We start from the raw sequence: 11,068 nt of genomic DNA, 5'->3' as shown, positions 1-11,068 counted from the left end.
ATATATCGATAAAAAATGCAGGGTTGTGTCGTTTTTGTCTGTGAGACTATTTTCTTCTTCCACCTAACACCAGTTAGCTTTAGCCTGGATGAAAGTTGCAACCTTACGTAAGCACCGAGATATATATGTTTTATGAATGCGACAAATTCTGGACGGTTTTTGCACGATGCAGCGCATCAAACCGTCCATGCGTAGAGCAAAAGTGGATAGCACCGTTCAATCCTCCATGGTGTTCGTCTGGCAACTGTCGTCCGCACAGTAGTTTCAATGTTTTGTTTTGTGTGCTACCAATGGTAATACGTACGTAGTACAGTTGTAGTACTCCGTATTATTACATGTATATATGCAAGGGCATGGATGAAAAATGGAGAAAGTTTGTATGGTGGCGTATAGCATGGTGGGAGGGTGGGAGGTGAGTCCGAGGCGTTTCGTGTACACGTAGCGAGAGCAATCCAGACGCTGGGTACTACTACTACTTTTCTGCGACTCGCTTTAAAAGCCTCCTCCTCCTCGCCTCGCCTCGCCCCTCCTCCCCCTCCGCTCGCTCGCTCGCTCGCCATATTTCCCTGCGCCCCCACGATTCCCACGCCTCCCCAAAACCCCCCCTCGCCCCGCCCCGCCCCGCCCCCCGCACCGCCGGCCTAGGGTTCCGGCCATGTCCTCGTCGGGGCCGCCGAACCCCATCGCGCCCGCGCACGCCACTGTCCTCACCGGCACCCCCATGTCGGTGCAGCCCCAGCCCAAGCCTCCCCCGCCGCCGCAGCAGCCGTCCGGCTCCGCCGCGCCGCCGCCGTCCCAGCAGCCGCAGCCGCAGCACCAACGGCAGCAGCAGCAGCAGCAGGGCCCTCCGCCCGCCTCGCTCCAGCAGCAGCCTAGGATCTGCTTCAACGCGCACTGCAAGGACCCCAAATCCGAGGGCCCGCGCCGCCGCGGCTGGCGCCTCCGCTCCGGCGACTACGCCGAGCTCTGCGACCGATGCTAGTACGTACGGTAACCCTTCTCTAATCGAATCTCCTGCCCCTCCCTCCCACCGCCCCAATCGCGCCCGCTCGATTCGTGCGGCCGGGGAGAGCTCGCTCGCTCCCTCCCTCCGCCCCCCCGGAGGCGGATTCGCCTATGGCGCACACCGGATCTACGTGGAGTGATCGCTACGTCGGCGCGATTTCGGCGGATACGCGGGGGTTTTCTGTAAAGTTGGTGGTTTCCGGGAGCGCTTTGACTTGCGTACGACGACTCCTGGTGCCTGATGCATGCATGCATGTGTGTTTTCTGTTTTCTGTGAGCAGTGGTTCGTTCGAGCATGGGACCTTCTGCGAGACATTCCACTCGGAGGTGGCCGGATGGAGGAAATGCGAAGCGTGCGGGAAGGTGCGTACGCCTGCATGCTGCTGATTCTCCAGCCTTTGGCTCTTGTCGTGATTTGTGCTTGCTGATTGATCCGTTACTGTATTTCGGTTCTTGCCGGGCAGAGGCTACATTGTGGGTGCATCGTCTCGGTCCATGCGTATGCGCTGCTTGATGCCGGTGGAGTTGACTGCATCCTATGTGCTCGCAAGTCCTATGCGGCAATGGTATGGCATCAATTTTTTTCACTCCTGCGTAAGAATTTACTACTATTGGGCTGATGGCAACGAGGAAACTATCTTATGAAAATATGCTGTCTCTGTTTTGCATGCCGGCACTTTAAGCTGGTGAACTCTGATCAATTTGCATGTGCAGAGATTTTACGAATTTGCATTTGGATGGTTTGCAGAATGGTTTCACCTGCACCTAGTTATGCTCACCTCATTTCTGGTGTACATTCGAACTGAAAACATCCATCATTCATAGCTGTACCATAGCTATGCTGTTTGGTTGCCAGCATTAGTTAGGTGCAATCCTGATGTTATCTGTCTGATGCCCCGTTTCTACTTTTCGCATGCGATTTACCCAAAGCTGGCAATTGATTTATGCGAAGGATGTCTCTATTAGGCGTTGAAGTGTTTATATTTGCTGAAGCTGCAGGAGCTTTGCAATTTTCTTGTGTTCTGTGAAGTTCATATTCTAACCCTTGGTGATGCTAATTGTTTCTTATGCTTGTTAGGCACCAAGTCAGATGTGGTCAACTCCTACTGTGCATATGTCTCAAAATGTTGCTGACAGAAAAGACAGTTATGTAAAGAGTTGGAGACCTCCTACGGGCCAGATTTCAAGTCAGTGGCGACAGAATCACCAGCTGTGGAACATGTCCACTATACAGGCGGACTTGCAGCAACGTCTAGCTTATGAGTTTGATAGGCCAAGTGGCAGTGAAAAATTACCTCCAGGGCGCACTTTTATTCATGCCCAGGAAAAGAAATCCGATGACATGCATGACAGACCAACAACACCTGCTGGCATGGGCCAGATTATAAGGGACAGATATGCCAATGGGCTCGGACAGCAAACAAGCATGGATCCGACACACTCCTCTACGCCCTACCAGAGAGAAGGACCAAATCCAAATAGCCTTCATGATCCTAGTCACCATGTAGGAGAAAGCGACCCTTTGTCTTCAAGGAAAGGGATAATTTCAGATGGTGGTTCTACTGTATCTACTGGCTTTAAGCTTGATCCACATCATCCATCCATTCTAAAGGATGATGCGGCGTCAACCCTGCCGACAATGGGTGGCTACACTATCACTAATTATCCACCGGTACCTGGACGAAGCGACCATCTCAGAATCATACCTAATAATCCGCAACAACCACCCACCACGGTGCCCCTCTCAGTAGTGCAAAAACAGTTCTATTCCCATAGTGTCATTGAGCCCAACTACCAAGCGCAATTCCGTAATGGAAAGCCCAGAATGGATCCAAAGGCGAGATCAGAATTACTTCCCCGCTACTGGCCTAGAATAACAGATAAAGAGCTACAGCACTTATCGGGAGAGTATCCAAAAAACTCTAAGTATCTTCATGAGCAATTTCCTCTTAGACAATATATTCCTCTCTATTCTAGTAATTAATAATAACATAAGCTCATTTTTTTTAATAATGACATCTTGAATTATATCAAACTTATTTTTTTAAAAGACTTATTATCTATATGTAAGTGTCTCCTTAACACTCCTACAGTTCGAATTCTGTTATCACTCCTTTGTTCGAGAAAATGTTAAGTGCCAGTGATGCTGGTCGAATTGGTCGTTTGGTGTTGCCAAAGAAATGCGCCGAGGTAAGTTGATTCACATGTCATTCTTAATTATACCTATGTTAATTTGTAGATTCTCCATGATTAAATTATGTTAAGGCTACTGTCCATGGAAATTTTCTTTCACTGTTGCTTACTTATTCTTGATGTATGGTAACATGATCCTGGAAAACACAAAGATCCCGGGCTTCAAGGAGATCGTTTTTAAAGAATTCGGGAAACACATTTTGGAGTTCCAAAAATCTTGATTTTTCTTCACAAGTGCATGTGGATGTTCACTACGCACTTGTAGAATTTCATGAAGAAATATGATTAGTTGTGTCCTACACCTAGATCTATTGATGTAATATTTTTCTGTTATATAGATCAACACATTCTTTTTGCAGCGCACAAATTAAAAGGACACATCTACATGTACACAGGGCCTGTTTCCAAAATCTTCTGTAACTTCTACTCCCTTTGTTCCTAAATATAAGACATTTTGGTAGTTCAAATTGATTGAACTACCCAAACGTCTTATATTTAGGAACGGAGAGAGTAGTTATGATTTTTTATATTTTGGAAAAATCTGGACTCGTCATGATCCATTCTTTTCTCGTTACTTGGTTTGCTAACTAATCTTGAACCATATTATTTTTGTCAGTAATCCAATGAGCTAGATTAACCTGATCTGTGACTAAGTTCTGTAGAATGGTGGTATCAGCAACTAATCTTCTGCCCAGATGTTTTAAATAAAAGTAGAGTTTGCTGGAGAAAACATGTTTGAATTTTGAAGCCTTATTATAATAGGATATGTATGGATTTTTTATACTACTCCCTCCGTTCCTAAATATAAGTCTTTCTAGAGATTCCAAAATATGTCTATATACATCCGTATGTAGTCCATATTGAAATCTCTAGAAAGATTTATATTTAGGAACGGAGGGAGTAGGTGTTTTAGTTCTTAGAGAACCACCCTCATGAAAAATCATTTTGTATAGGCATACTTCCCTCCAATCTCTCAGCCAGAAGGGCTTCCCTTAAAAGTTCAGGATGCCAGTGGTAAGGAATGGGTGTTCCAGTTCCGTTTCTGGCCCAATAATAACAGCAGGATGTATGTATTGGAGGGTGTCACACCTTGCATTCAGTCGATGCACTTACAAGCGGGCGATACAGGTAGATATCCTGTCTTAAAAACATGCAATTCACTAGATGTCGAATATATTAGCTTAATATAAAACCTATGAGTAGTAGCGTTACTTAGCATGGGTATAACAAATTAGTACCCCATTATTTTTTTCCTTGTACCATGATATCACACAGTACACATCTTGTACAGATAGAAATACCATGATCTGGCAATGTTTCTTATCCACTAGATTGGGGCATGCGATTGTAATTCGTTGTTATATCCTGTTTGCTGTTCTATTACACTAATGCTACCTTTCTTAATAATATTACCTGTCCTGATCCTATATTTGAATTGTTGGTGTCTTGATTTAGTCTCAAGCTCTAGTACCGTGTAAAATGCACCCTCGAGCTTGTAAAGACCACCCACCCCTTGGGTCCATCCCAAGCTGTTTGTGCTGATTTGAATGTCACATGCGGACATCAAACAATTAACAGAAAAAAAATGAAGGGATTCTCATGTCAGTCTTCTCCATCTCCTCTCCTGTCTTCTTTACTATGTCTCTTTTCACCCTATTTCTCAGGGCCACCAGTATCTAGACTCCCTATTCATGGCCTCTCCACCCCCACACCAGCACCCTCCACCATGTCCGCTGTCCTTGTCACCATTGCGCCATGTTATGCTCTTGCCGTAGTTGCACTGCATCCATATCACAGCTGTACAGCACAGCCTCCACATTTTTCCCATGACAGACACTGTTTCTGATGACACCGAAGAGATGTGGATCACTACAACAACTAGAATGGCTTGATAGGGCTAGGTTGACGGGTTAATAAAATTGATAGACTACTCATATCAACAAGGAATTCCTTATTTTCTGGGAGTCCATCCGCAAAGAACCTCAAAGTTAAGCGTGCTTGGCTTGGATTAATTTGAGGGTGGGTGACCGACTGGGAAGTTGATCCTGGGTGTGCACAAGTGAGGACAAAATATGCAGGAAAGACCATAGTTACCTGATTCGCAATTCGCCCGGTTCGCAATTTGAATTTGTGATTCGGAGTTAGCTATATCTACCGAGTCGGATTCGACGGGGGGTACACATCTCCGATTCGCGAATCGTAGAAGGGGTTTGCGAACCCGGCAATTATGACTCGCCGCCTCTATTATAGTGTATTTTTCTTTTATATGGAGACGTACACACTAGGTGGGCCACATCTGATCCATGTACGTGACAAAAGAACAGCCCATTAAGCCCACTAGAGAATAGAAACCCAATATGAAAGAACAGACCATTAAGCCCACTAGAGAATGGAAACCCAATATGCTGGCTTTAGGTCGAGACTTCCTAGCGATCCCAGCCGCCACACACGCAGCACGCACACATCTTCTACTCTCATGGCTTCAGGCATGCAATCTCTTCACTGTTCTTATTCTAGCACGTCTCTCCCTTCGCGCTCGTGCTCTAGCGGATGTAGGAGACGAATGAGGAGAGAACTTGACCGATTAGGGTTCGGCGAATTGGGCACCGATTTCCGTTCGAACCGACCGAATTCGAACTCCGATCTGGGTTGTTAGATCTAGATCGGAGTTCGAGGCCTCTCCCAGCGAATCTGGTAACTACGGGAAAGACTCATGTAGGTCTGTGGGGCCAGTCTAGATCCTAGGTGGTAGCCAGGCGTAGCAGCCTTATACCCGGTAGCCAGTCCGGGGATCATTACACATTATGTGGCTATGTTGGAGCGGCAGCTTCAAAGCAGGCCTTGACAGGAAGGAGGGCCACCATGTTAGTTAAGACCACCACTGTCAATGACAACCACTTTGGAATGTTAGTGAAGGGTAAAGTCAATGGTCTTAAGAATTTGAGATTGTTTCGAAACATTGTTAGGTTGAAAAGGATTTGGGCAATAGCTGAAGGCTGCAATGGTCTTTTTCCCTTCTCATTTGCGATTCACTTTTTTTATTTTAGTTTTTTCTTAAGAAAGTGGTCATGTGTTTTGCTGATAACTCATCCCGTGTAAATATTGTTCAGTAAGTTTCAGCCGAATAGATCCTGAAGGGAAGCTGGTCATGGGATTCAGAAAGACAAAGACTCAAGAACAGGTACGGTGTTACTTAAGTATGTTGTGTTGTGGCTCCCCTGGAGGATAGCTCTAAAATTCAATCTTTTGTTACAGTTCATGCAGCTTGTATATTGCTATTTGCTTGAACGGATGGTCGAATGCAGATTCAATTGTGTTCTTTTGTTTGCTTAATGCCTGATGAAGTATTATCATATACATGCATAGAGCATGTCTCCATTCTTGACAATTTAGATGTTCTGCTGCATCCTGTTGTACCGTCAAGTCTTAAGATCTCCTGTTCATATGCTAGAGCTTTTATCAACCAAAATCAGATATCATAGCTATGCTGGCTATTGACAAAATAATTGCTGGAATAGTTTGTTTGACTATAAGTTTACATATGTTGATCAGATATTCCGTCAGGAAGAACCAACAAAGCCTGCAAATGCTGCACCAAATCTTCCAGATGTGAATGTTAATGTCACTGCTCCAGATTCTAGTCCGAACTCTTCGTTAGTGCGACCAAATAAAGTCAACACAGAGAACAAAGACTCTAGCCCTGTGGAACAAGCTGCCTCTAAAATAGACAAAGGTGGAGTAGCACAGAAAGAAGGGTCGGGAACTGTTCGCACATCCCCCGGACCTGTGAAGAGAAAAGCAACTTCTATCGGTCCAAAGATTAAACGGTTCCGGATCGATAACGAGGAATCCATGGAATTGAAGATAACATGGGAGGAGGCTCAAGAATTGCTTCGCCCTCCCCTGAAGGCCCCTTCGGTTGTTATTGTTGATGGCCATGAGTTTGAGGAATATGAGGTATGTCATTCTTCTCAAATATCACTTGGTAGTCTTTCATCTGTTCCGAAAAAAAAAATTTGGTCTTGTGATAAATAGTACTCCCTCCGATCCAAAAAAATGTCACACTTTTGAACTAGTTTTGAACTAAGGTTATTTCAAAACTGTGACACTCTTTGGATCGGAGGGAGTAGTACATATGTTTATTCTGATATTTTATTTTGTGGCACATAGCTTACCAGTGAACTTGTATTATTACATGATTTATTTTCTCTTATGTACTCCCTCTGTCCCAAAATATAAGAATGTTTTTTACACTAGCATAGTATCAAAAACGTTTTTATATTTTGGGACGGAGGGAGTACTTGTTATGAAAAGACTAAAAACCTACACGTTTTTCGCAGGAGCCACCAGTACTTGGGAGGAAGACATATTTTGTGACTGACCAATCAGGGTAATGTTTTCAGGCTGATTTTTCTTGGCATGTGCATTTGACATGTGTAGAGATGGAACAAATGAGGCCTCCTTTTCTTATTGAAACGAATGCTTAATCCAACAGTCTGCTCAACATATTTATCTACTTACCTTTTTCTGTCAGTGAGTTCCTTGCTGTGCTCTAGCCTCTAGGTTTTAGTTGCAACATGTAATAATTGGCCTCCGTGTTCCTATCTGGGAGTGGTGAAATTCCAGTGCCAAAACCTAGGCTGCCATATATCAATCTATCTGTAAGATTTCCCGCATTGTTAACTTCTGCTTGCTTCTTATAGTTTATTTATTTTATCAGTGAGAATCATCAGTGGGCTCAGTGTGAGGATTGTTCCAAATGGCGGAAACTGCCAGTAGACGCCCTTTTACCCTCTAAGTGGACCTGCTCCGACAATAAATGGGATCCTGAAAGGTGACATACTGTTTTGTGTTGGCTGATTATTTCGTTATCATCGTACATTTTTATCTAGTTTCACTCGTATTGTTTATTATGACTAGCTAACAGTACAATACTGTACTAGTTACTGGTACAAAGATGAACCATCTTTACAAATTATAATTATCTAATCCTCAAAAATAGCAAATCGTGTTTAGGTAAAAAAAGTTACCTTTCAAGTGGATATGCCGTAAAAGACATGTTTTTTTTGAGGTTGAGAACTAGTATTCTTATTTTCCTGATATGTTCTCGTGGTCAACAACAATCATGTATCTGATCTACGTGCCATCAAAATACGAGGAAAGAACCCCAGACAGAGCCACTGATATTCTTGACAATGTGCAACTTACAGTTAACTTCATAAGGAAAATAATTATCCCTCAAACAAGTCCTCTCTGGGCACAGATGGGCCTTTTTCGTATTAGTGCTAGAGAATGCCACATGTATTTACTATGTAGTGTGCCAAATTGAAGCATATCTATTTTTACTGAAAGCTACAGAACACCATAGAGAAATTGTGTTACAACACAAGTGGCTGAAATCTCTTACCCAACTGGATGTTCATAAACTTCTTTATTATTGAGCTCAACAATAGTAACTATCTTGCCACCGAGGGAAGAATGATTTGCTCCTACTTATATTTTAGCTGTTGAGCTGATTGTTGTTTTTGTTTCTAGGACGACTTGTGTCTCTCCACAAGAGGCAAGCATGGAGGAACTTGCAGAACTGATTCCTATAAAAGCAGGTATGGTGGCCTGGAAAGATTTATGAATGGTTATGCAGAAGTTGAATTTTATTACTCCCTACTAAAGTTATACTAAAGCAGTGACAATTAATATGGATCGGAGGGCGTAGTGGTTATACTAAAGATGAATTACAGAGGGATATTTCTTTTAGATATCCACTATAACAACAAATGAACATCCGAAGGTGTAAAGGAGAACCAATCAAATGTCTACCATTACAAGATGTGCCAAAGACATAGCGTAGTCTTAGGTTATGTATGGTTGCGAGCTACAATTTGCCATGGCTAACCCTAACCTCCAATTGTGGATTGCCACACGTTCTCAGCCGCATAGCCCATATAGTATACATCATAGACATAACTTTTTGTCAACTTTTGCCACATTGCCTGAGGTTAGTTGTGGCCTGGACCTTGAACCAAAGTACTCCCTCCGTTTTTATTTACTCTGCATATTAGAGTTGACTGAAGTCAAACTTCGTAGAGTTTGACCAAGTTTATAGAAAACAATATAGACATTTATCATAATAAATCTATACGATTTGAAAGTACATTCAATAATGAATCTAATGTTGTTGATTTGTTATTGTATATCTTAATATTTTTGTTTATAAACATGGTCAAAGTTTGCAAAGCTTGACTTTGACCAAAGCTAATATGCGAACTAAATAAAAACGGAGGGAGTACATGTTAACTAAAATCAACACGCCGGTTCCCTCAGTTATGTTGGGATTTAGACGATGCTCTTTTTATTTTATTAATTTCAAGACTCGCTAGAATCATGTTCAGTGGATGTTTAGGTAATGCATCCTCTAAGTTATCCCTGTTTGCGCAAAGACATTGTGATTATCTTGTGTTTGAAACTCTTGTTGAAGAATAGTATGTTGGAGGTAACACTGTACCATTATGTAATGGCTACTACATATAATAATAGCTTTTGCTTAATTGACATTGCAGGTGCTGCAAAAAAGGCTAAACTTAGGATGGATACTGATAGTATTGATGTTTCGGATGGGCTGGACACTCTGGCAAACCTTGCTATTCTTGGTGAGGGCGAATCTCTTCCGTCCCAGCCAACTACCAAGCACCCCCGACATCGCCCTGGCTGCTCGTGCATTGTCTGCATTCAGCCTCCTAGCGGGAAGGGACCAAAGCACAAGCAGACGTGCACCTGCAATGTATGTATGACGGTGCGCCGTCGTTTTAGGACACTGATGCTTCGGCGTGAGAAGCGTGCGTCTGAGAAAGAATCGGATGAGCTACCTCGCAAGAAAGAGCAAGGCCAGTCGAGCGAGTCGATTCCACAAGATCCCCTGCCGGCTAGCACCAGTCCTAGTAGCACTCCCCAGAAGGTGAGCGGAAATGGTGATGACGCGGAAGAAGCCATGGAGCATACCATGGCATCCTCTCCTATGAAGAACCAGATTGACCTGAACATCCAGCCTGAACGGGAAGACGAGCAATCACCAAAATCAGATGCGGTCGGTGCAATGAGACTTCCCCGAGAGAACGCAGCCTAGTGCGGCTCACCGTAGTGGCGAAAGTGGTGATAGATAACAGCAGATTGAAAACTGTCTATACCAATGGAGATATGCGGCGCCTGGAGTTGTAGTGTAGGTGTTATTACATTTTCCATACAAAAGGATCTAGTTTCCTTCCTGTTGCGGGGGACATATTTCCCGGTGTTGATGCTATATCGTGTATACCATAGATCAGTCGGTTGGTGCTGTAGGCAGGCCCCGTTGTAGGTGTTGCCTACCCTGTATGTATATGTATTGTAAGAGCAGCGCTCTTCGGCACCATGTCAGCGGCATAATTTATTCATGTATCGACTCAACCATCCCCAACTAGTACGTGCTTCTAATGTCAAAACTCAGATAACAAGCACTAGTTCTGTGGAGCTTTTGCGGTGGGTGGGTCGGGGGTGGGGGCAAACCCTCATTTGTTCGTGGACGCAATCTTGTTCCGAAGTTGTTTGGACACATGCATATGATTGCTGTGGACGCCGAGAGAGAAGAAAAATGAATAAAGAGAAACTGTAGTCCCGGACATGGTGGGCTGTTTGGACACCCTCGACGTCTTCATTTTCTTCTGACATAATATGAGCTGGATTTGAGGGTTTGCGAACAACATGGTTTTTTCCCTTGTCTCTCATGTCCGACATGTTTGTATGGACATATGGGGTTTCATTTTCTTCTCACATATATGGGCTAGATTTGAGGGTTTGCGAATAACATGGGTTTTCCCTTGTCTCATGTCCGACATGTTTG

At 43.8% G+C, this 11,068-nt stretch overlaps 1 protein-coding gene across 2 annotated transcripts; it reads left to right on the top strand.

The window, feature by feature from the left end:
• The first annotated feature begins 613 nt into the window (after positions 1 to 613).
• Positions 614 to 10,640, top strand: LOC119363322 (B3 domain-containing protein Os07g0563300-like). 2 transcript variants are annotated; one of them, XM_037628660.1, is made up of 12 exons: positions 614 to 981; positions 1,287 to 1,368; positions 1,470 to 1,571; positions 2,084 to 2,931; positions 3,099 to 3,195; positions 4,152 to 4,326; positions 6,309 to 6,379; positions 6,751 to 7,155; positions 7,539 to 7,588; positions 7,919 to 8,032; positions 8,734 to 8,801; positions 9,756 to 10,640. In XM_037628660.1, exons 1-12 carry the CDS (start codon positions 656 to 658, stop codon positions 10,316 to 10,318), a joined length of 2,901 nt encoding a protein of 966 aa, XP_037484557.1. In that variant the 5' UTR covers positions 614 to 655; the 3' UTR covers positions 10,319 to 10,640. The 2 variants fall into 2 exon arrangements, with proteins under 2 accessions (XP_037484557.1, XP_037484558.1); XM_037628661.1 differs by having other exon boundaries at positions 615 to 981; positions 2,084 to 2,913.
• The last annotated feature ends 428 nt before the right edge of the window (positions 10,641 to 11,068 follow it).

This window comes from Triticum dicoccoides, chromosome 2B, assembly GCF_002162155.2.
Source record: "Triticum dicoccoides isolate Atlit2015 ecotype Zavitan chromosome 2B, WEW_v2.0, whole genome shotgun sequence".
Taxonomy (NCBI): Eukaryota; Viridiplantae; Streptophyta; class Magnoliopsida; order Poales; family Poaceae; genus Triticum; species Triticum dicoccoides.
The sequence above is the reverse complement of the archived record's forward strand: the minus strand, read 5'-3'. Positions and strand labels throughout refer to the sequence as shown.

Coding starts and splice junctions, on each gene's coding strand:
- LOC119363322 (XM_037628660.1), top strand. CDS start 656: ATGTCCTCGTCGGGGCCGCCGAACCCCATCGCGCCCGCGCACGCCACT. Junction 8,033..8,733: donor AATAAATGGGATCCTGAAAG/GTGACATACTGT, acceptor TTTTGTTTCTAG/GACGACTTGTGTCTCTCCAC. Junction 8,802..9,755: donor ACTGATTCCTATAAAAGCAG/GTATGGTGGCCT, acceptor TTGACATTGCAG/GTGCTGCAAAAAAGGCTAAA.